The 26,400-nt window shown below is 40.7% G+C and overlaps 1 protein-coding gene and 1 long non-coding RNA gene across 17 annotated transcripts in view; one reads left to right on the top strand and one right to left on the bottom strand.

The window, feature by feature from the left end:
• NFIB (nuclear factor I B) overlaps positions 1-26,400 on the top strand; it is a 313,063-nt gene that overhangs the window by 172,391 nt on the left and 114,272 nt on the right. For all 16 annotated transcript variants that reach the window (XM_053298137.1, XM_053298135.1, XM_053298136.1 and 13 more), the window contains one exon: positions 10,839-10,892. In XM_053298137.1, coding sequence (XP_053154112.1) covers positions 10,839-10,892 — 54 coding nt within the window. The remainder of the gene's footprint in view (positions 1-10,838; positions 10,893-26,400) is intronic.
• LOC128345750 (uncharacterized) overlaps positions 16,938-26,400 on the bottom strand; it is a 60,868-nt gene continuing 51,405 nt past the window's right edge. Inside the window, exon 4 of the long non-coding RNA XR_008316627.1 lies at positions 16,938-17,992. This is a non-coding gene — a long non-coding RNA (uncharacterized LOC128345750). The remainder of the gene's footprint in view (positions 17,993-26,400) is intronic.

Below are 26,400 nucleotides of genomic sequence, written 5' to 3'. Positions count from 1 at the left end.
CTCGAGTATGGCTGACCAGACCTGCTATCCCTCCCCGTGGCTGGCCTAGCCGGCCAGTCGAACTCACTGAAGCCACTGCCAGGCTGAACCTCTTTTAAATGGCCTCTGTGCAGGCATGGGGAGGCCATTTAAAGGGATAGCCCTGTGTTGTTTTTGCTAGAACACCAGTGTTCCCACGCACCCATGCACCCACTGGCAATATCCCTGTCGCATTTGTGTTGTATTCTGTCCAGTATCTTTTATGTTTTGTTGTATAGAGGTTTGTCCCAGTGGGGATCCTGTAGAGGATGTGTGTGTTGGGGGTGTAGTCAGAAAGGAAAAGGGAGGCAAAGGAGGAGAAACATGAAGTTGTTTCTGAATAAGCTATTTAAGATTACTTTGCGAAATCTATTTAAGATTAATTTGTGTTTGTGAGAGAAGCAGCTATAAAATAATCTGCTGGGGTCTAAAGCCAGTTCTGCTGCAGCAATCAAGGATTAATTTGCCAAGTGTTTTAGTTAACTCATTTGCTTGCTTGGCAACCTGTTAATTCAGTTGACTTGTAGTTAGTGCAAACTCATGCAAATCAGTGTAAGAACAGCATTGGTGTATTGTTCACTTAGTGGTGAAGGAAACAAAGAAAGACATCAGACAGATTTATAAACATCTATGTAATGGCTACTCTGTCATTTTCACAAGACATTGACATGGACCCAGTACTCTTCAACATTTTTACCACTGACATAGATGAAAGGGGGGAAGAAATCCTCCTCAAACTTGAAAATGATTCAAAGTTGGAAGGGGTAACCAACACCTCAAAAGATAAGAATAAAGTTCAATATGCCCTTGATAGGCCAAAATAATAATAATAATAAATACATCAAATGCATAGGTATAGGATGAGAGATACCCGACAGCAGCAGTACATGTGACATCTATCGAGAATGCTGATCTTCTGGATTTCATGCATCAAGCAGGGAGTTGGACTAGATGGTCAAAGGTTGCTTTCAAATTTATGATTACATTATTAGAGGGCCAGTTGCATACTAAAGTATGTTAGTTGTACAAATATACCTATTTTGGTTTGGATCCAAAGGATCATGACTGGATGGGAAATAGATGCAAGTGATGTTTAGTAAATGCTTGCACAATAATTTGTGGAAGAGTTAACATTGTGTCATAATAGATAGTTTCTATAGCTATTTTCATGTTTCTGCCTGCACAAGAGATTGCGCACACTTGTGCAAGCTGTTATGCAATGTAAGGAACATCTTTGGATTTGGTTCATTTTTCTCCTGCATCACTCTAATGTGAAGTTCAAAATGGCTCTTCTGTGGGTGGAAGAGGCCTCTGCAAGGGGAAATGCACCTTTGGATCCAACTTTTTGTTTCTTACAGTATGCATGATGTGTTTTAAATTGAGCAATCTTAATTAAATTCCAGACATGTAGTTTTGGTTCAGCTAAATTTCTGATACTGTTATCTGATGAATTGATGTTTTCATTATTCTTTGTGTTTCTAGGCATTCACTACCTTCCTCTTGATTAAGTCTTTCAGCATGATAGCTTTTCAGCGCTCATTTCTGTAAAACATGTCACAGATTCTTTCTTTCTGTCATATACCTGAATATAAAAGATGGTAGGTTTCTAAGAACTGTCAAAGGCAAAGTGCACAATATTTCCCAGATGGGTAAGATTTAACATTAATCACCTTTCTACGTATTCCAGCAACTTTTTTGGGGAAAAACTTTATTCTTTCATATCGATCCACATGTGGCAGGAGACATATGTAAATCTCCCCTTAAAGTATATGTCAAAGAGGAGATCATCCAATATTATAAGGGATGGGAAGCTTATTTCAGGTCCCTGAAAGACACATAAATCTTAATTTAAAAAATACCTCAGCAAATATCTTATTAAAGGAGCTGGGGGAAATTGTTCATTTTCCAGCAACATAACATATGGTTGATATCAATGGTATCAGAAAGATTTTGTATTAATAGGCAAGAATTAGTTACTTTAAAAAACCATACAAAAAGCACAAAACTGAAAAGATCTGTTGGTTTTTATTTTAAGGTGTTTGTAGTTCCATTAATTTATTTCATATATATGAAAAGTGGATTGACTCCCATTGTTCTGGATAAGTGGAGCAGTTAAAATTTAAGCAAGGCTGAGCCTGTTCATTCATTTGAATGCGATTACAAATTAAAAATATATTATGTGATGCTGATTTAATTGCCACATTTTATTCACTTAAGTTAAAACACTGTAGAAAAGTTAACACTTTTGACAATAGTTTGGTGACTTGGTATCAGGAGAGTAGGCTGGTGCTAGAACAGATGTTGGCGAAACTGGAGATGAGATACCAGTGTGTTAAATCCATTTCACTTAACAAAAATAAAAATAAAGGCATAATCCTTTTTATTTACAAGGGAATTAGTTAATATTCCAGTTACTGTTTCAAGGCAGCAGCTCTGAAAAGGCTTGGAAGAAGTTGACTGTGTAGATGCTGCTGTAGGACAGAGTTCAGGCCAGAGGGCTCATCTTGAAATATGGAGTTTCTAAGACTCCTCCTGTAAACACTGTTCCTTCTAAGAGGGATTCCCAGCTGTTGTTGACTACAACTCCCAGAATCCCCAGCTGCAGTGGCTTTTGCTTGGGGATTATGGGAGTTGCAGTGAACAACAGCTGGGAATCCCTCTTAGAGGGAACACTGCCGGTAAAATCCATCACTTAAAGTAGCATGGGATATATGCATTAAGTTATGAGCACCCAGTAAGTAAGAGAGACAGTCAACAGTTCACAGTATTTGGAATGCTAACTAAAACTTGAGGTGAAACTAGTTTTAGAGTTGAAAGCCAATACAAAAGAGAAGAGACAATGTTCTTACATATTTCCATACAAAAGCCTTCTTACTGTTTTCAGTGCCAGACATTTTCCTGTGACATAAACATATTTGATGGATTGAAAATAAACCATTGCCCAGCTTGTATAGGCCACAACAAAATGTTGCATCACCCATATCAATGAGGGCAGTGTACGAGTACACTATTTGACCTCAAATCAAATTTCAAAATTTCAAATCACTTTGTTGAGCTGGCCAACCATTGCTGGCTGGTTCGATGAATCAATTTGAAAATTCACACAAAATCCACGATTTGCCCATAGGGAACAATGAAGAACTCTAATCACCCCATTCTTCCCCAAGGGTAGGTCTTAGGGGCACTGCTGAGTATCACCTGCTGCAAAGAACTCGTTTAGCTTCTTTGTGATCTCCATATCCTCCTTAATAATCCCTTTCACCCTTGGATCATCTAATGGTCCATGCACCTCCCTGGCAGGTTTCCTGCTACTGATGTATTTAAAGAAGTTTTTGTTATTCCCCTTGATAGCATAGCAGGGAAATGACTTGATTAGCAAGCCAGAGGTTGCTTGTTCGAATCCCCGCTGGGAAACACCGATATTGGGCAGCAGCGATATAGGAAGATGCCGAAAGGCATCATCTCATACTGCACAGGAGATGGCAATGGCAAACCCCTCCTGTATTCTACCAAAGACAACCACAGGGCTTTGTGGTTGCCAGGAGTCGACACTGACTCGACAGCACACTTTGCCTTTGATGCTTTTAGTTAAATGTTCCTCAAACTCTCTTTTCGCCTCCCTTATTTTCTCCTTGCAATAGGCCTAGGTATCCCCAAGAATGATTCCCAGGCAAACTTTAACCTCTTTATATATTTTAAACCACATTTTATCCTTTTTTATATTCTTTAAAGTACAATCTTCTTTATATATATATTTCTCTTAGACATACCCGCCGCTAATCTCATGTGTGGCAGCTCTCCTGAGAGTTCACAAGCAGCTGCTGATTAGCGACTGGGACGGGCAGAAAGAAACTGCTGGCCAGAAGAACGGCCGAGCAGGCGGGGAGGAGACGTGGCAGCAAGGCTGTCCGGCCGCTGAGTGGGGAGGAGAAGAAGCAGCAGCCAGGCCGTGCGGGTTGATCTGCTGGGTGGGGGAGGAGAAGCAGCAGCCAGGCCGGCCAGCCTCCAAGGGCTGCTGGGAAGGGAGTAGAACCGGCTGCCAGGCAAGCCAGCCACCGGACGGGGAGGGTCACCGGGCAGAGAGGAGAAGTGGTGGCCAAGCCGACCAGGGAGAACAAGCTGGGGTGGGTGTGGGGGGGAGACGGAAATGGGGTTGAAAGGTGGGGGGAGAATGAAAGCCAGGGAGAACTAGGAGCGCAGATGCTCTGCGGGAGGTCAGCTAGTATAATTTAAACACATAAAGGTCAGTTTGCAGGGCATGCTGATGAGAAATGCTGGGACCTTCCTCCTCTAGCAGCTTCCTTTCTTGCAACCCTGTGCTTGAGCTCTCCCCCACCCCCGCCACCTGGCCAGTCGTGCTCAATTTGGCATCCGTACACTACCTAGAGATTTAAGTATCAGGCGGTATAAAAAATATGATAAATAAATAAATACTAGAAGTGAGGTAGCTGTACAGAACTGGCTGGGGTAGCAAGCTGGTAAGTAATCATGGAAGGAAAGGAAGGGTTTGTTCCCATCACTAGTGCATCCCTTTTAGTTTCTAAACGGCCTCACCCTCACTCTATACATGACTGATGGAAACCCAGGATTAAGCAAACTGGTCTGTTGCCATCACATCTAATTTGAGCTAAAAAGGCAAAAACATGGGATCCTTTAAATTACTAAAATTATGTTCACATATATTCACATATATTCAAATTATGTTCACATATATTATATTTACAAATGTTTGACACAATTCTGAGCCATATACCAGTTTAAATGTCTATTGGCATTGGATGTGAGAACTGGCCTCTGTTTACATGTGTCCCTTTTTGAGTATATAAATGTAGAAAGGCAGCATTTTAACAGCTGGTTTGAGCAGGGCAACATGTAGAATCTTAAGCAGTTGAAATCATCATTAGTGATCATGAATGAGCTTCATGAGCTCCCCATCTTAAGTATTTTGTAATTCTTAAAACTTCTCCATTGTTACTCCACCAGCAAAGAAACAAAATGCCCTGAGATACATATACACATGTGCGCACGTGTCTGTCCAACTTATATATAGGATAAAGTTGGAAAGCAGCTTAACAGGCTTGTCAGGAGACTCTGGATCCCAGAGGGTGTGCTCAGTAACTAAATATATATATTGTACAAAAAGATGATTTACAACAGAGATCACTCGAGGAAACCTTAGGTCTGTGGATATTTTGTCCACATATTGCATGTGGCACTCTGGACCTTTGCATTCTATAATATAAACCACATTGATGGAAGTACAGGTGAGGTTTTGTCTGATGTAACAGACTCTCTTGGTATTGATACTGCTAAATGTGATGGTGTCCCTTAAGAAAGTGCAAGAGTAATACAATGGCTGGATTGACAGCAGTGTGATCTAGGATTGCTGACTGGTGGTTTTAGGATTTCTTTCACTAATCGTCTGCATAGATTAAGTGGTTGACAGAAAGCAATACATAGAAAGTTGCTGATTACGCCGCCCCCCCCCCCTTTAGAATTTGGTACCGGGGACAGTGTACTCTCTAATTTTTTTCATTTGTGTGCAGAATGAGTTTTGTTCTGGGTGGCAGTATCAAGGCAGTGTGTGCACACAGGCATTCAGAGTGGGACCTTCCTGATTAAACCTGAGCAGGATCTAAAACAAACTGAGCAAATATCAAATAATGTGTGAGTGCGTGCACACGCACACGCCTTAGAGGGATCCGTGATCAAGGGTAGCTTTCTTTTATTGCTGGTGATCATTTGGCGAAGCAGGATGAAAGTATCACAAATGGGATCCTTTTTTCTTAGTGCATGTCTGTTTTACTTGGGTAAAGGAGAGACATTCTTTATACGGCTGATGACCTGTTGATTTTGGAATCTGTAACATGAGGGTAACCATGTTCATGTTTTAAAAGGTGTTCTTTCAGTTACCTAATTTGTTTAAGGAAATTTAGATCATTATTGCAGATGCATTTAATTCTAAGAATCAGACTATATATGATATTCCTCTTGATACACAAAATCACTAATTGGCTGTTTAATGCCATTTGTTAGCTTTAAATGATCTTACCATGTATAAAATTATAGCTGTATTACGAGAAATGTTATTTCTGGTTAACAGCACAACACTGCCTCATTTGAATTTCTTGCAGTATTTATTTTTACAGTATTCAAAGATTAGCTTTTTTAAAAAAGCAGTGAATAACTCTGTTCAGCCAAAATGGATTAAAAGACTGTTATTTAAAGTCACTGGCCTTCATGATATGCAAGGCAACATCGGTGTTCCTGATCAGCCAGTGTTGCTGCATATGTAGAAGCCAGCCCCAACAGTGTTGTACAAGACAGTTATCCCTCACCAACCGTGAGGGTTCTGTTCTGGGAAAACCTCGTGGTTGGCGAATTTGCAATTGGGTTAGGGGAATCTCGGTTGCAAGAAGACTGAAAAATACAGAAAAAATGACAAAAATCCACCAAAATCATCCGGAAACACTTTAAAATCTCTATTGGTCAGCAATAGGAGTGAGGAGGGACCCCCAGAAATCACCCAGAGCCCCCGTCATCCAATCCCCCCAAATCACCCCTGAACCAAATCGCCCCCCAAAAATCATGAACCCCCCCCCAAATTACAGATACTTGGGTCATGATTAGTGAGACCTGTTGCAATTTCCTTGTCACAGATACTTAAAACCAAGATTGGAAAAAGCGTGATTGGCGAAGGATGAATGCTCAGAACACCATACCTGCACTTACGCAGGGTTACATACATTGACAGATATAAGCACTTTAGATGGAGAATGATAGAAATGTAGGTGGTGTTAAGTTATCGTTTGTTTCCAGTAACCCTGGGAGAGATTTCTCCAAAAAGCATGAATCACATGCATTTAGATTGGTGGCAGCTGTAGACTGGTGATGACATTGGTGGACATCCTGGCTAATGCTGCATGTGTGCACAGCAGTCACACATTCCAGACTACGGCAGTTCAAGTTCCAGACTGCTGATGTGGGGAAGGAGCAGGGGAAGAGGCAGTTTTTTGCCAATCTGCCCTTTCTTTTGAAGTCCACTGTGCATCACCAAAATATGTCACATGACCATCAGGGATATATTTGGGTGGGCTTTAGAGGGAAGGGAAAATGGCTGAAAATCACCCCTTTCACCTCTCAGTTGACACCCCAGCAGGAGTTTGTAAGTTGCACTCTTTGGATCTGGTGGTTAGCAGGACTTCAAAGACATTTATAATGTACAAATTCTGCTCAGATGATCCTCCCCCCCCCCGGCCCGGATTCTACCCAACAGAAATTTGGGAATCCTTTGGACTTCAGTGCCCCGCTTCAAATGGCTTAGGTGCCAGGATGAAAAAGCTAGTTACAATGGCAAGCTGAAGACCAGCAATTGTCGAGGCCTGTGTTATTTTATTTATAGTACGTCTTAGTCACCTTTCTGTAAAAGTTGAAATCTAAGTGTTATGCAAACAAAATCTTTAAAAAACCCTAAGAATAAGTAAATCATCATTATAAATAGCTTCACTTTGTTCTATTTGAAATATTGGATAGATGAATATTCTAAAGAGTTTTGGGAAAGCTTCTGTTGCTTTAAGAAGGGATGTTTCTGACTTAAGCCACTTCAATGTGGCAATAAAGTGCAGGATATTCAGTTTTTGTACAGGTTCCAAGCATTATCTTACTTCTTCTGCTGCAGGCTTCTATTGTACTTCCTAGGGCAATCTTACCATTTCAACACTCTCCGAGCAGGGACCTTGGGCAATTTTTGCAGCACTACCTTCTGGTCAGCTCTTGCATCTTGAAAATAACCCACACTTTCCCTCATTGTCCACAAAAGTGATAATGAAAAGGGATGGATTTCATTGCTGTGTGGAAGTGTCCTTAGGGGAATAACACTGTATTAGATAGATATTTAACCCCAAATCTAAAGAAAGTTGCACAGATATTTGTGCAAGACTTGTACAAGTTCTTCTTTGAGACCTTTTGATGAACCAGTAGAGTTTATGTACTACAGCCTGTTAATTGTCTTATTCACCATGTTACTCATATTGTAGTGCAGTCCATGATGCGTTCTGGCATTGAACTGCTAGAAGTCTGTGCAACATAAATACATTTTCTCCTATCCATGGTTCTTTTATTCCAAACCACTATTTCCCCCCCCCCCACTAAAATGGAACATATTGAATACCCAATGCACCAATTGAAATGCCCAAGAGATTTTGGAGGAAACCTATGAAGTTTCTACATTCTAAACGATGTAATAAGTAGGCGAGAAAGCTACCTTGACCTGAAAAAGATAAGAGCAGCAAACAAGGAAACCGTGTCTAGTCAGCTGTCATCCAGATACCTGGCTAACTTGGAAAAAAATGTCTGTTTTGAAATATTTCTGTGAATGTAGTTTAAATTATAGTGTTGTAGTGGATTTATTTGTTTCTGAGGAGAGTCAGGGAATAGTAAAGATGAAATCATACATTGATCAGAAACTTTTAGACCTTTGTAGATTGCCAGTCTTGGGTGTTAGAGCAGGAAATAGAAAATGGATTAAGTTGTCAATGCTTAGCTTGTCACGTGTGTGTTCTGAGGACAAAGGAGATGTTTGGGTAGGTATGTTAATTGAGGTTGGTATTTATTTTAGTAGTGTCCAGAAACATGGCTTGGGCCTCAAGTTTCAGACTGTTGTAGATTATATCTTGTTTCTATTTGAGATTTACTGGAGGAAAGAACAGAAAAGGCTATGCACAAGTAGTGGTTAAACTGCACATGCATTAATAAAACATATATATATCTATTTTGCAATCAATCAATCAATCAATCTTTATTATGGTCTAAGACCAGCACAGGTATAGTAATACAATATAATAGATTGTGAGAAAGAATGTTGCATGTATCACTGAGATTGAGATTGGTATTACAATGAAAACTAAAGAGAGGAGGATCTAAAAAATACAAAATATTTAACATATACTACAGAGTGTAAACCAAGTAGCTATATATAGAGAGAGACTAAAATAAAGCATGGAACATCTAATTAAAATAGCAAGGCAGCTAGCTAAAATAGACAATGGAATTTTAAAAACTGCTACATAAAATGAATAAAAAGTATATAATGATGCATATCCTAGAAGGACTAATATTAAAGATTATTGTGTTTTACAAGTAGATAAAAGTGCGTATATACTAAAAGAACTAGAAAATACTAAAAATGAGGGGGATAACTATTTTGCAATTTTGCATAGCATTGAATGCAGTTTTCTTGTTGAGCCTTTACAAAATAAAATTCTTCAGTCCATCATGGAAATGTAAGCAGACTGCTAGTGTCTTTTGGACTATAAAATTCAGTATCCTCCATAGTAAATCTGTGTGTTTATACTGAGAATTGATCCCATATTAAGACACAGAATAACAACTTATGTCACCTTTGATGGGACCAAGTAACTTGTCTGCTGCTAGTCTGGACAAGTTCTTCAGCTATGCATTAAATAGGCTGAACTGAAATACATAATTACCCTGTATTTGTGTTTCCTCCCTTGCAACAAAGCATGTCCACACAGCAACCTTTTAGCATTGGTTAAGTATGTTTTTAACTTACGCCATGAACAAAACATAAAATGAGATAAAAAGCTGTTAGTTCGTTGGGCTTACAATTAGTATAGTAAGGTGTGTAATTGCTCACTGGCATTTTATATTGCTTTTATGTATTTATTTGGCAAATTTATAGCCTGCTTTTCAACAGTTGTCCTCAAAAAGGGTTACACTTAAAAGAACAGGTAACACCACAGTAATCATCAGTGTGGTGTGGTGATGAGAGTGCTGGACTAGCACTGGGGAGACCCCATTCAAATCTCTGCTCACCCATGAAACTTACTTGGGTGGCATTTGGCAAGTTACTTGCCCTCAGACTAACCTTCTTCGCTAGGTGGTTGTGAGGATAAAAGGGAGGGGAGAAACAACTGTCTGTGCCACCCTGAGCTTCTTGGAGTGATGACATGAATAACTGGGTAGCGCGGCAGCTTTTAAAGAGAAAGAATTCTTATTAGCATGGCAATAGCAATCGGTCCCATGTAATGTAGCATACCAGTGGCTGTTGCTGGTGTCTCCCTTATGTTTCTTTTTAGATTATGAGCTTATGTGGGACCCTACACCATTATCTTATTCGTCTTCTCACTCCTTTAAACAGTCTTGTAAACTCTTTGTTGAAAACAGCAATGATTATTTGTTTATTTATTGTTAAATGTGTATAAAGACTTTCATAAGAAATTTCACAGTAGTTTACCATCGCTTCTCAGCCTTTTGGCTAAGATAAAGTGTAAATATAAGTATTCGCATCAATAATATAATCTATTTTTAAAAAAACATACAACCAATGGAGCAATAAAATATAGCTCACAAAAGCAGCAATAGCAAAAGAAGTAGAAGTAGTGACAATTGTAGTAGAAGTAGTGCGAGCTGGAACTTGTGCACATTTTGTGTCATATGAAACCACCAGTATTGGGTTGATGATCTACACTTCTCACCAACCCTTCTGTAGCCAAGATTTGAAGCTGGGTGATGGAGAGAAGTGCAGATTATTAACACAACATTGGCAGGTTCAAACAACAACAAATATGTGGAACTTCAGCTCATGCCTGGAGCACTCACTTGCCAGGAACCTCCAGAGCCCTCCAACTTACAGTACTTTCTGCAGTCATTCAGAAACCCTTTGTTGAAAGGCATGAGAATGAACTTTTCAAAATGGAAGTAATGCAGAACATTGTTTTTTAAAAGCCTAACCTTTAGGTTATACTAGCAAAGCAAATCATGTAGCAAATTGGTAACATGCTTCTTTAATTTCCTTGTAGATTCTGGACAATCGGGAAGTCCAAGCCACAATGATCCTGCCAAGAATCCACCAGGTAAAATGAACTTTAGGCCATTTTTTAATATAACATTGTTTGAGAACAAAGATTGTGTTAATAGTTAGCCTGTATAAGCTGGTCAGCACTTATTTTGTGCTGGTGAGTACAATGATGCCTAGGATAAGCAAGTTATATGAATTCTTATGGAGTAGCAAATGCCTCAGCTGTGGCTTCATCAAAATTCAGTTAATCACAGGAAATTTATTTTGCTGCTTAAAATATTGTAAGTAAGAAATAGGTGTGGAGCAGCAAATTGGATCCCAATTTTCATTACGCTCTTGCTCCTATCCTTTTTAACATCTATATGAAGCCTCTGGGTCAGGTCATTCACCAGTTTGGGTTGAGATTCCATCAATACACTGATGATACTCAGCTGTATATTGCCATCCCAGACCGTGCTGGGAATGCTGTTTCTGTGCTTGTTCGATGTCTGGAAGCTGTTAAGATCTGGATGACTCAAAATAAGCTCAGACTAAACCCCACTAAGACTGAGCTGCTCTTATTCAGCCTTCATACTGGCCAACAGTTGTATCCAAAGCTTTTTTTAGATGGGGTGGCACTGCCCCCAAAGGAGCTTGTCCGTGACCTAGGGGTTCTTTTGGACTCGCGCCTCCTGCTTGAACAGCAGTTGGAGGCTGCAGCTAGAAGTGCATTTGCCCAGCTTCTTCTGGTTCGCCAATTACTCTCTTATCTTGATTGGCAGGCACTAACGACAGTGACTCATGCCCTTGTCATCTCCCGCTTAGATTACTGTTATGCGCTTTATCTAGGGTTACCTTTGAAGATGATCAGGAAGCTTCAGTGGGTCCAGGATGCAGTGGCTCCCCTACTTATGGGTGCCAAAAGATATGATAGGGTAGCACCTCTCTTGCAGTCACTGCATTGGTTACCCATTTGCTTCTGAATTCAATTCAAAGTCCTGGTTCTTACCTTCAAAGCCTTGCGGGGCTTGGCGCCTGTTTTCCTACAGAATCACCTCTCCCATCCAGTTACATCCCATCCTGTTAGATCATTTCAGATGGCCCTTTTATCGGTCCCTGATTTTCGAGAGGTTCGGAGTTCTAGGTCCCGCAAAAGGGCTTTTTCGGTTGCTGCCTCACTTTAGAATTCTCTTCCCCTTCAGATTCGTCTAGCCCCCTCTTTACTGGTCTTTAAATCCTTACTGAAGACCTTTCTTTTCTGCCGGGCATTTGCCCTGTAGTTTACTCTCTTTCCTTTCCATTATCTATTTGTAGATAATGTAGAGAATCTGAAGTGATTTTCAATCCTCTGATTTTTGGTTATTTTATTTTATTTTATTTTAATGGCTAAAAATGGTGAAATCTGGCTTCAAGCTGGAACTAAAGCCCCTCCTTGGACCATCATTCCACTCCCATGTGAAGGAACCTGCCCTTTACCTTCCCCAAAATGGATAGCAGCGTGCCCCTCCCCCCCGTTTATATCTTTGGAAAGGCTGGGAATAGAGTTATGAAATCTAGCACACATACAGTCCAGGTTGGCAAGAATCTGTCCCACCCCCCACTCCAGGAAATGGGACATTGTGATTTTTAAAGGAATCTTTGTATTTTTTTTAAATAGCAAAAAAGGGCTAAAACCAGCTTGTAATTTATAATGTAATTTTTAATGTTACTTTATTTACATGTTATTGTACACCGCCCTGAGTCTTTGGAATGGGTGATATATTAAATGCTTCAAACAAACAAACAAACAAACAAACAAATAAATAAATAACTTTGACAAAAATGTCTTGTATCATGCAATTATTGTTTGTCTCTATTCATCCACCAAAGTTAGCCGATAGGCACGTCTCCATATTATTAAATGCGGATGACATGGCTATTATGTCGCAGACACCTGTAGGCCTTAAACGTGCCCTAAGACTCTTCTCATCATTTTGTAACCAAGAGTCTATTGAAATAAATTATAGTAAGACTAAAGCCTTAGTGTTCACCAAGCGAGCTAGGCGTTATAATTGGTCCATACAAGGAAACAAGACTGAGCAGGTTAATTCCTTTAAATGTCTAGGAATTACGTTTCACTCTGTTGGCTCTAGAAATGCCTATTTTAACTCCATCAGACAGTCTGCTCAAATGGTTGTAAATAAGATCAAATCTTATCATTTTACACATGGTGCTGCTTTTATACCTGCAACAGTGAGACTTTATACAGCCAAAGTACTGCCTTTGCTCTTATATGGAGCCCAACTGGGACCTGCAAGTAATTTTGCCTTACTGGAGGCTATCCAGACTAAGTTTATTAGATGCATTTTGCAAGTTCCATGTTGTGCTCCGAATGCTGTCATCAGAAGAGAAGTTGGACTTATTAGGTTGGAATCCTTATACTGGTGCTGTATTTTTCGATTTTGGTTAAAATTGAGTTTTGGACAGGCGGGTTTAGCCTCTTTGACTATAAATGATGGTTTTAATTCGAGCTGGAAACGAGCTGTGTTGAGCAAATTTTCCTTTTTTGGCCTCTCCATAGAGGATTTGCATACTGTAGGAATTGAGCAAGCCAGGAAGTTAGTTAAGCAACGTGTCCTGGATATAGAAGTTCAACAAGAAGGTGCATGGCTCAAGCAGGGTTTATACTTAGGGAGGCAAGCTATTAATCTTAAACCAGCTAAATATTTTGATGTGGTGCTTGTCCCTAAATTTAGACGAGCCCTCACTTTAGCACGTTTAAATGTTCTTCCTACAGCAGTATTGGATGGCAGGTTCAAGGGAGTTCCACTATTTTTACGACTTTGCCCATGTGGCAAAGGGGTTATAGAATCTACCTCGCACGTTATTCTTTATTGTGATTTTTATAGGGAACCCTGTTTAAGACTTTTATCTCCTATGTTAGACAATTTGCCTGGCCAGTCTGATGAATTTTATTTAAATCATCTTTTAACTAATGAGGACACTGATATTATTTCTGTTATGGCCAGGTTTTGTTATATTATTTGTAAAACACATACTGGTCTATTGTAAATGTTTGCTGGTCAATGACCGAATAAACTTATAACTGAACAACAAAAATATTATTTTAAAGTTGGTGACCAGATTCCTGCAGTTTTACAGGAGGACCTCTTTAATTGTGGGTTTAGAACTTGCAGTTTGGCATATCCCTGTATCCCGTGTAATTGGCACCTGACCTCGGTATACGCGGAAAAAGGGAGAGAAAAGGGTTAAATCTGTGGGTCATGGGTGGCTGGAAATGACCTCAGAGGTAATTTTCGGCCATCATTTTGACGGCCGGAGAGATCAGGAGCCATTTTATGGTGATTTTCAGTACCATGGACAATAGTAGGGCACGTTAGGGTACTTTGAGGGGTGAATGGGGGAACGGGGCAAAACCCATTTTTCCTGGCCAATTTTCATCTGATTTTCGGCATCCAAGAACCTCCCCGCCACCCGTTCCCCTTGCCCTAATGCCCTGTTATTTGCGGATTTGCTATCTGTGTCCTGCCAAATGGAACCCCCATGAATAACAGAGTTCTCCTATGTGTTCATTTTTTTCAAGCAGTGGTAAACTGAAAACAACTGTTCCAAGTTAGTGAAATTATTTGCTTAAAAAAAGAACATTTCTGAAAATTTCTCACAAAGTTTTCTCTTCAAAACAAAGGAATCAATACCAGACTTGAATATGGTCCCATATTCTTCAGGCAAAATGCCTTTGGATGTTAAATATAATTAATCCAGATTTGAAAAATTACTGCTACAAATATATGAACTCAAGATAACATCTCTCCTAGTGGCTGTTGCTGGTCTCTCTCATGTGTTTATTTTTAGATTTCTCTTTGGTACAGGGAACCATCCTCCCTATGGAAATGGCTTTGAGATTTGTGTTGTTACTGAAGAGCAATATATAAACATTTTTAATAATAATAATAATAATAATAATAATAATAAATATGAACTGAACATATAAGGGAGCTTTATGCTGGGTCAGATCATCGGTTCACCTAGTTCTGTGCAGGCAGTGACTTTCCATGTTTTCAGGCAGGTTTTTCGCAACGCTCTACCAGACCTCATAATTGTAGATTTACATGCAATCCAGATAGTTCTATTACTTCTGTAGAAGCGATTTCACTTGCGTGTTTGGCTTTTGTTGCATGTTTCTAGACAACAGCTTCCCAACCCTATGTTGCAAGCTTCTTAGCATTTTATTGTAGTTTAAAAAAACACACACACACACAAAAAACAAACAAGTGTTAGATGAAGTTTCAAACTACAGAAGTGTGACACACTGAAGATATTTAGCCCAGGCTGGGCTCAGCTGCCTGTGTGCACTGCCAGGATCAAACCCAATCCTGGCACTGCCTTGGCCCCAAGTCCAGGAAGTTCCCCAGGTTTTAACCTGGGTTTAAGGGCACGAACACACCCTTAACCCCAGGTTTGGGGCCATGTATGTGCGTGGGCTGCAGGCAGTCCATGCACACTCAGAGATGGTGGACAAGAGCTCCTGGCTGAGAGAGGATCCATCAATGCACCACCATCCTGGTGCAGTGCATTGAGGGATGCTGGAGGCCTTCCTCCTCCAGATCCCTGCTTTGCTGCTGGCCATGGCACCAATCATGTCTTGGGCAAGTGGGAGCGCAAAGAGACTGAAATTGCTCCTGTGCAGGGAGGCAAGCAGAAGCATTGCGTGGGTGGAGCAATGCTGATTTTTAGACTACTATTGTGGTGTTGCGTAAATGGGGGAAGGAACCTTTTCTGACCTAGCCCTCAGGGATATGCAGGAGGACCTCAATGTTCGTGAGGGTTCCGTTCCACAGTTGTACTGTGGATATGGAAACCATGAATATCAAGACATTAAAAGTCAATGTATTTGCAGGGGTTAGGTTCCTGGGTGGCCGAAAATGATTCTAAATTATTGAAAATTGGGTGATTTTCAGAGGGAAAGACAGTGGGGAGCTCCTTACCCTGCTTGGCCTCCCCCCCACGAGTCATGCCATTTTTTTTTTGTTAAGACAGGAGCCATTTTGTGGCACTGACAAACAAAATGGTGGCTGGAAATGACCTCCGAGATTGACATGGTATGTCGACCTTCCACGTATGCCAAGTTGGGTGTCTTTTCCCAACCACAGATACTCAGATATGCAGATAATGAATCTGCAGATGCGGTTCTACTGTATTTTTGTAACTTGCTGTTGGCTTCAGAGGAAAGGAGAGCTGAAAGTAGCCGCTTCCCCTGCTCGTATGAAAGTCTAGCAATAAAGAAATCCATGCCACTACACCCAAACAATGCTAGTCTGGATGCCAGCTATTATCAACAAAATGGATGTATTTCTGAAAGAAATCAATTTGAAGAGCTTCAAAGTAATGTTTTGAATTATAAAGCTAAATTCTGAACTCTTTGTAAATTTGGGATGTGGGTATATGTGTGTACCTTCTTCCTACAATTTTACAAAATAAAGTTTGCAGAGCTTGAAAACTACTTGTTAAGCTTTAATTGTGGTCTGTTTTTTCAGCTTTGCAGGAAACTTGTTTTTTGTGTGCTTGTATGTGCAAAAGTCTCCTCTTGTTGCACAAGTTGTGGGGGTCAAGAAATGTTGGTTCTGTTCATCAGCCAGCCAGAAAATTTTCACTCGTCAAACTGTATTGGTACATTACTCAACAGGATTTTTTTCACTCTTCAGGCATCATTTTTCACTCATTGCTGACAAGTAGACTACTGAATTTCCTGAGCCCTGATCTCTTTCTCTCCCCATATATATGTGTGTGTAATGTAGTATATTACTTAAGATACCTTAGCAACATATAAAGATGGAAGGCAGCAGTGGTCCTGTCAGAAAAGGCAGGATTTCTAAGCATGCAAGCATACAGCAGTAAAATAAGGACATCTTCTTGATGCTTATCCTGTTCTTTCTGCTATAAGCAGCTCTCCCCCCACCCACCCCCATGACTTTTGGTGCAGCACATGATGTGTCAGTTTATGTTTTCAGTGGCATCCACTGCTTGATGGATGAAGACTTTTTTCTTAAGAATGTCTTGGTAAGAGGAAAGGAAGTAGGACAGTACAGAGTATGAGAAGGCATTTCAAACAGTATAACAATTTTATTATTTTGGACTTCCTATTGTTGTAACTCTATTGTATCCTGCCTCTTGTCTCTTTAAAAATTGGTCTGGGGATCATGGTTAATAGGTGATAGGAATTTTAGAATCTACCCTTGGCCATAAAGTATTTTAGGGCCAAGGGTAGATGTTGAAGAGTATTTCATGCCTCATTCAGCTAAGACTGATCTGCTCAGTCTCACTCTTGAAGTGGTTGCTTTCTTTGGCCATGCTGGTTCATTATGGGTACTAGCTCTTAAACCTTGGCTTCCTTTCTCTCAGTATATTTTTGTAAACTGTACAGGGAGAGAGTGCATTCTACCTTGGTTGTTTTTTCTTTGCTTATTGTTTTTTATGTGGCGGTCTTCAGCAACTCATTCATTTCTGTGTGTTCCAGTAACTATTTGGTTTATTGATACTGTTTTGTTCTAAGCCTCTTGATTTGTTCCCCTTCCATTCTGTTATTGACATTTTTGAATCCTCTTAATTGTTTTTAATCAAATGGTGAACAATGACTCTCCTTTGGTTTAGGGAAAGGAATGTCCTTCATTCCAGATTGTTAGACCATCCAGTAATGGAGATTACTTTCAGAACATCACAATTCCGCAGCATAAAACAGATGCCACATAGTGTGTGAGCAGTCTCCATGCAGGAAAGGGACATTACCTGTCCGTATTCTGGAGCTGAATTGTATGGCTATCACCACTGACATCTGGCCCTTACTACTTCATCTGAAGAAGTGATGTCACATCATGCTGAAGAAATTCTTAGAATATCCCCCCCCCACTTCCACTGTTATATTGTATCACAACAAGTAGATTGGGATTATTGGAAATTGTAGTCAGCACTTGAAGAAATATGAGGACTCCCCTGGAGAACTACAGCTGGCATGCAGGAGGCTGGCACCTTTTAAAGTCCAGGACACTGTTCACCTGTGGCTATAGTGCCAGTTATGTTTGAAGCTCTGGTCTGATAACTTTGCCTTCAGTGGCTGACATATAAGGGTGCACCGCCTGTGCAACTCTCAGGGACACATTTTTGGGTGGTACAGAGGGCTTCCTAGGAAAGGGGAAGGAGTTAAAAAAAATAGTGTTAGCCTGCTCTTTCACTATACTGGCCCATCCTTGTTCTGTATGTCAGCCAATATTTGCAGTTAGTTCCAACATTATGATTATTCCATGCATCTGTTTGTATGGCTTTGAATGTATATCCTGCATCTAAAATACTTAAAAAATTATTACTATGGATCTAGAATACTTTTGATCAGCAGACTTCTAATAACAACCTTAAGAATTTATAATGAAGCATAACCTGTGCTTCAGATTTCTAGTACTGGGTCCTAAAATGACATCATTGACCAAGGCTTCCTGAAATTTATCTGGAGTGTAAATGAAACTTCATTTGAAGTACCAAATATAGCTGTAAATTCTCTCATCACTGCACGAAGAGTGAAGCAGAATATGTCAAGTACATATGAATTTGATTGTTGACACAGGGCTTGCTTCCGTCCAGGGGCATAGCAAGGTTGGAGTGGGCCCAGAGACAAGATTTTAAAATGCCCCCCCCCCCAAAGTCCAGGGCCTCCGCACACCCCAGGCCCCCAAGGATTTAAGTCTGATATTCCAAAATAAGTATGCTGCCTGCAAATACATTTCACTGAATACACACACACACACGTCACAATATATAGTGATATACATTGAGTACTATACATTTGTATTACTTTTAATGCCTAGAACACACTAGAAAGATGAATTATTAAAATGGGCCCCTCGCTGCAGATTAGCCAAGGAGACTTTCAACCATGCAGGGTGAACCTATGTTTGTTTTCTCAGAATTCTGAACAAATTCAGTCAAGTTTGATTGCAGGAGGTTTTTCACAGGAGGCTTTTAAAGCCCTTTAAGACACATCTCCTCTGGAATGGAGGTGCTGCATTCACATGTTGGCCAGATTTACCCTGAAGTCCCTGCAAGTTATTGGGGAGCAGTTCACACACAAGAAAAATAAAATAAAAGCACCACACATGCTTCACAGTTCTCACTCAGACCTTCTGGGTTGCAAAACAACTTGAACATAAGTGCATTTATACATGAATGAATGAATGAATAAAATAAATATAATACTGTTTCTTCCAGAAGTTTTTGCAATTTTCTGCCATGAAACAAGCCACTTATAGGACTTTTTAGATAGTTTTTTTTAAGTCAGCAGATTTTCCAAGCTGTTTCAAAATAAATATTCAGAGACTTCTCGGTCCCTCCCCCCCCATATCCAAGCCCTATGGCAAGCAGATCCCTATATGGGGGGGGGGGGCGGGAAAGGTAACCACAAAAAGGAGTTCACACTCTACCTGGCAAATGCTGGTCTGGGTTAAGCAGGGCAGCAAGGGGTCTTCTGCTGCAGAGAACACTCTGGCTGCCTCCTCCTTCCTGGCTGGCTTGGGCCCTACTCGAGTTCAGGCTTCACTGCGGCCTACATGGAGGCCTCCGTGGAAGCCCCGCCCACCCGCCGATCAGCTGAGAGGCGGGAGAAAAGGAGCTCTTTGCAGCTTGCCTGCTGCTTCCATTGCGGGCCAGCAGAACAAGCAGGAGAGACGGGGAAGAGGGCAAGTGGCTGAGAGGCTATGGGGCTGGGCAGGGGGCAATGGGGAGTCACATGAGGTGCCTCTGGGGTGCCCCTCCAGGCAGTGGGGCCCCCAGACAACTGTCTCCCCTTGCCCTATCATTGTTACGCGCCTGCTTCCGTCACTGTAGCTCCAGAGAAGTTAGACTAGGAAGATTTTGCTCTCTCTTCTTGTTCTTACCATTGGGAAGTAGAGTGAGATTAGTGTAGATATCTAAATTTTACTCTGGAGTTTATTTTTCTTCTAGAGACTCCCCTTTTGTTTATTGCTGGACTGGAGAGATGCAGAGTGTGTAGAGATTGAGAAAGAATGCATGAGTATAAAACACCATATAGCCACTGGTGTGACAGAAATTATTAGATAACATTTGGGGTTAGGGGGTTCCCCTCCAAGACTGTTGACAGTCAACCTCCTGTGCTAGCAAGGCCATTCTTATGTCATGTTTTGATCTGTATCTTTATTATGAAGAGGCCAGCATGTTGTTAGTGTTTGGATGCCACCTTCTCAGGGCCTGTGCCAATTAAAAAAAAAAAGAGCTTGGAAACTGTGCACTAGTTGACGAAGGTGTTGGCACAGAAAGTTGGTTTTTCTAAGTTTGGCGAGACTATTGCATTCTTTAGGGTGTCTGGTAATTTACCTTCTCAACGAAGGAAGGAGGGCAGTACTCTTTGCCAAACAAAAGAACATTAAGTACAGTCTGGAATTCTTTATAATGTATTCCTAAAAGATAGCATTGAGATTCAATTCAGTTCAATTCAATTCATTACAGTCAATGACCAGTATCACACACCACATTAGTTAGCATTGAGATAGCCTAATGCACAGTGCATCTGAGTATAAAACTTTTCTTACAGGATACTGGAAGGAGTTCCCCTCCTTTAATCTGTTACACTTTAATTGCATGGTATTTGTTCTTCAGAAGTCTCTTTGGAAGGCTAGTTTTTAAAATTACCCTTGTTGAAGTTACTTTTTAGCTACTAGGTTCTAAAGATACATGTGGTCAGGATTTTAAAAAAAGATACAGGTACTCAAGACCTTGCAATTGCAAACAAATTTGAGAGGTTAAAGAAATTAGGGGTCTTTCTAAACAGAAAGATTTGCAAGTATCAAGTGTGCGAAATCAGCATGTTCGACGCAATCATTTAACACTGAGCCTATTGACTGAGACAGTTCAACTATGATCCAACAGTTCAACTAGGTGGATGGAATAGCACCTTTTATTTCAAACCAGTGCTAACCCCCATGCTAGATGATAGCTCATCCTAGATTTCCCCTTCCCCATGTTATTTGGTGCTACTGGAGTTCTGGGGAACTGGCATCATAATTGTTATCTGAGTTAATTTCTTGGAAATTAATGGAAATTGCAAGGCAAAGGAAAAAAAGCTACATTACTTGAACCATTAGTAAAAGTGCATGTGTTAAGAGTATTCATAGAGTTGTTGGCTTTGTGCAGAAAATCCAGAGATATGTTTCAAACAGATCCCGCCTCTGCTTGAAGACCACCAGTGAGAGAGAGACCACCACTCACTCCCCTAGTTAGTTGGTTCCATTGTCAAACTGCTTATATTGTTTTTCCTACAGTCAGCTGACATGTATCCTACTATAACTTAAAGCCTTTAGATCTAGTACTGTTACTGAAGGGAACTGAAGACAAGTTTTTGCTCTCTTCTACATGATAGCTCTTCAGGTATTTGAAGAATGCTATCATATCCTTCCTCAATCTTCTCTTCTTCAGGCTAAACATCCCCAGGACAGAGCTGAATTAAGGTGGGGGCCCAGGAGGGCAGTGCTCCCAGGCCCCCGTTTTCAGGGGGGCCCTGCCACCTCCCCCTGCCTGCCACCCTCTTGCACCCATGTACCATCTGCTTGTACAATGCTGCTGTTCCTCTCTGTTGTTTAAGCAGTCCCATTCTTCCTTAACTCAGCTGTGGTGCCATCCAGTTGTTGTTTACATTTCTTACTAGCACTTTTGTTACCTATTCTGTCTAAATTCCCAGGCAGGCCTTCAGCCTTTTATGTGTCTCTTCTTTTGTCCGATGGTGATATTAATGCTTCCTCCAAGGTGTCAAAATGTTGCTACATCACAAGCTGTGTAAGGAAGCAATTGGTAAAATCATGAGTGTCAGTTGTATGATATATTGTTATATTCTAAACGGTGTTCTGTAAGAAAGTACTGGCTAATTCATGATTGCTGTAAGTTACTACTTATCTATTGTGTTATTTTTTAATCTAGTTGATGACTGTGATAAAGATTCCATTCCATTTCAGTTGTTGTTAGCAGCTCCTCCAGCATCTCTGCCTCAAACTCTGCAGCAACTTCTCGGAACTATTGTGACTGTAGTCCACTTGTTCCCCACCTGTCCCCTCCCTCCATCTCAGCCATTTTCTTTAAAATTATTCAAGTTAGTTCAACTGAAATTAAATCCAAAGGACTTTGCTAATCAGTTATGGTGGTCAGGATACTTACTAGGAATTACATCCTATTGAACTCAGTAGGGCTTACTTTTGAGTAAACACATTCAGAATCAGGCACTAAATGTGTTTGGGGTATGAAGCCTTAGTTTTCAATAGATCTTACTTCCAAGTCACACCCCAAACCTGTCCACACTTGTTAGGAAAGAAGTGCCATTTAAATTAGAGGAACTTGTTTGGTGCCTTTCCTGCTACTCAATCAAATGTTGTTATTGGTCTGTGCACAGGAACATAGGAAGCTGCCATATACTGAGTCAGACCATAGGTCCATCTCACTCAGTATTGTCTACACAGACTGGCAGTGGCTTCTTCAAGGTTGCGGGCAGGAGTTTCTCTCAGCCCTATCTTGGAGAAGCCAGGGAGGGAACCTGGAACCTATATGTTCTTCCCAGAGCGGCTCCATCCCCTGGGGGAATATCTTACAGTGTTCACACTTCTAGTCTCCCTTTCATATGCAACCAGGGCAGACGCTCCTTAGTTAAGGGGACAAGTCATACTTGCTACCACAAGACCAGCTCTCAAGATCAGCATTAGCTGTCAGCATCAGCTCAGATGTATAGGAAATTACAGATTTTTGTGGTGTATATTTCTAGTGTTAAAACAGGGCAGTTTTATCTTTTTTATTTTGAGTTTCTCCAAATAGTTTCTCTAATGCAGTTTCCACCTCAAAAAAATATTAAGGGAGAGAGAACTTGGTTTCACTTGGCTTCAAACTCTTACAGTTGAAAAGCCTTTGTATTAATAAATTATTTGACAGGGTCAGTAATTTAGACCAGGGATTCTCAATGTTGGGTCCCCAGATGTTATTGGACTTCAACTCCCATAATCCCCAGCCCCAGTGGCCTTTGGTTGGGGATTATGGGAGTTGAAGTCCAATAACATCTGGAGACCCAACGTTGAGAATCCCTGATTTAGACCACTATCCTTACAGTTATCCAGAAGCAAGTCCCACTGATTTCAGGGGAACATATTTCCAAATAAGTCTGCAATTGTTATCCATTACAATTAACAGGTGTTTCACCACTGACTTCAATGGGAACTACTAGGTTGTTTTTTAAGAGATTCAGGCCCAGATTGAGTGCTCTAAAAAAAACCACCCCACTATGGAAAGCTTGAACTGAGGCAAACCTACAAACCCTCCAAATGTAGAATCTCTGCACTGAGGAAACGACATCAGACCTGGTGCAACAACATTGAGACATTATGCTTCCTCGTAGCAATCTGCATGCATGGCATAACCATTTTTTAACCCACCATTTTAAATCACCCCCAAAAAGCAGCACACATGTGCTTTGACAAAAGGATGACATACAAATGTCACAGGAATAGCTATAATTGAATGAAGAAAGAGGGACAAGTGTTTAATCAATATGGCTTTTGTAATGAACCCATGTTCTTATGCTGGTCATCTAGACAAGACCACAAGGGCCTTCCTACCTAGTAAGTGCTCTAGGCCCCCTAAAGCCTTAATCTGGCACTGACCCAGTACCTCCAAACTGTTCTCATAGGTATTATTTTCCAGATCCTTGACCTTCCTCATTGCTGAATCTTCACCAGCCTCCTCCATTCCAATTCATCTACATCAGGCCTGCTCAGCTTAGGCCCCACAGCTGTTTTTGGACTACAACTCCCATAATCCCAGCCACAGTGACCAACAGCCAGGGATTATGGGAATTGTAGGCTAACATCTGCAGGAGGGCTGAAGTTGCAGCCCTGGCCTACATCCTTCCTAAAGTGCAGTGCCCAGAACTGGATACAGTATTCAAGATGTGATCTTACTAGTTTGGAATAAAGTAGAATTATTATTTCTCATGACTTGCAAACTGTGGTTCTATTAATGCTGCTTAAAATCCCATTAACCTTTTTTTGCACCTGCATTACACTGCTGACTCATGTTCAGTTTGTGATTGACTGCAATTCTAAGATATTGCTTCCCAGGCAAACAAAACCTCTTATTTAACTGAAGGTTTTAGAGTGTTAGCCCCTTAAGATACTTTTAAAAAATTAACTGAAAGAGCTTGTTATATATCTAACATAACAGTATGCATTGGTTTAATTACATATTGGTTAATATTAATGTTGCTGAAAGAGTGGTTTAGGTAAATATAAGTAAAACATAAAGAGGGAAACTAATGACAGATTCTAGGAAAGTAGTAAAGCATATTGGTATTCCCTTGCTAGCGTGTAAACTATACAAAATAGAGTAAAAGTGAAAGCAGTTACATTAGATTTCAGGCATATCAGAAGAATTCCTAAAAAGGAAAACATCCTAGCAGCCCTTAGTGTGTAATGAACCTATCCCACACTTACCAGAGACTGGTCCACTTTCAGAAGGAGTGAGTGAAAAAGCAAGACCAACCTATTCTTAGGAAATGCAAACCATTTGTATGGCTTTCAGAATGAGAAGCTCCCAGTTCCCATTAACCTGTCTTTGTCATCTTCATCTCCCCCTCCTCCTCCTCCTCCTCCTCCTCATTTCCTGCTGTTGTTCTGGGGCAAAAACTCTTGATGGCATGCCTCCATATTAAATTATAAATTGAGCTGCTCTTTCCTGGAATTATTGCAAGATATTAGGAATTTGGTGTTCTTGGATTAGCACTGATGGGCTGATGCTACATAAGAATGGATTATAAATTTAAAAAAATGTGGTCCAGTCAGGGGATATGGTTTCAGCATTTGTTCCCTGAACTAATTATGGCACAGTTGGAGTGATAATGTGGCACTATTTCCTGATCTTGTTGTCCATACAAGTCAAGAAGGAGATAGCAAGAAGTGAAGGAGGTATTGTACATGCAGCTTCATGAGTTGTGGTGCAGTATTAGTGGAGCAAAACACTCAGAATGTTGTATTAGCAAATGTTTCTGTTCATGACTGTGAAGCTGTACTGTGTCAGTGTTATAATCTATAGGCCAAGTTGAGGTCTTACTAGCCTTCCTATCTTCCAGCAAGTTTCCACTAAAAATTTTACAAATTCACTTCAATGTTGGTAGTTGTTACTGTTTCTACTTCAATTGTTCCAGCATTAAAGATGCTCTAAATTATTTTATTTACCCCGCTCCCCTCTCTGTGAAAACACAGCAAACTGAACATGCTGAAGCAAAATCCCAGTTTCAGTTAAAAAGAAAATGGATTTATTTTAAAGGGGATCAGGATGACAAAGCGTTTTACAGCATTAAGGAAAAGAAGCTTGCATTTATTAAAGTTCAGATAGATATTTCCTGAACAATTCCTAGTAAGTCTTCTACTACAATCCTAACCCCTCACCATCCATGCTGTATTTGTGCAGTTTTTCTTTTTTCGATAAAACTGAAATATGTTTAATGGAGTGACGAAAGATTTGTAAGGACCAGACTATGAAGATAAGTTTTGATGTAGTGGAAAACAAGGTCATAAGAACAGCCCTGCTGAATCAGGCTCAAGGCCTATCAAGGCCTATCAAGTCCAACATCCTGTTTCCCACAGTACCCCACCAGATGCCTCTGAGAAGCCCACAGGCAAGAGATGAGGGCATGCCCTCTCTCCTCCTGTTGCTCCCCTGCAGCTGGTATTTAGAGTAGGGTTGCCAGGTGGTAAAAGTTGATAACCATAAAAAATAGAAATAAAGGATAAAATTGCATATGTTTATCAGTATTCTATATGCATGTTTTGATAAAAATTGGATAATTTGAGAATAAATACAGCTCACCACTGTGAACCTGATGACTGGGTGACACCAGAATCAGCCATTGAAGGCATGCTATACTGGGGTTGGATAGGGCCAGTTGCTCTCTCCATTATAAGTAGAAGAGATTCACTACTTTAAAAGGTGCCTTTTAACTCAGCAAGTGAGTTAACTGAGTAAAGTTTGTTGGCTAACTGCTAACTTCTCACTGCCACCACCACCTCCAACATATGAAGGAAGCAAGCTGCACCTGCTGGGTCCACCTATCCGTGCTCCTGCATCACGTGGCTCTGCAACCTGCCACTGAAGCAGAACCTCTTCTCTGCCTTCCTCATTGGATGGATGGTCAGTAGGAAGGGGAAGGAGACAGAGGAAGAGAAGCTGCTCATGAGAGCAAAGTGTTCTGTGTGAACAAAATGTCCCAGCTGCTCCCCAGCAATTTGGACACCACAACACATGCAAAAAAAATTTGTTTGGTCCCCCCAAAAGTGTCTCCTCATCCTAATGCAAATAAAGTTGTTTGGTCCTCAAAATAGTCACATGTCCTCTATAAAGGCCCTAGTTAGCAACCCTAAATTAGAAGCATCTTACCTCTGAGGCTGGAGGTGACCTATAGCCACCAGACTAGTAGCCATTGATAGACCTGTCCTACATGAATTTGTCTAAGCCCCTTTTAAACCCATCCAAGCTCATGCACATCACCACATCCTGTG

This window comes from Hemicordylus capensis, chromosome 2, assembly GCF_027244095.1.
Source record: "Hemicordylus capensis ecotype Gifberg chromosome 2, rHemCap1.1.pri, whole genome shotgun sequence".
Taxonomy (NCBI): Eukaryota; Metazoa; Chordata; class Lepidosauria; order Squamata; family Cordylidae; genus Hemicordylus; species Hemicordylus capensis.
Note: the sequence above shows the minus strand (reverse complement) of the source record. Positions and strands in the feature narration are given on the sequence as shown.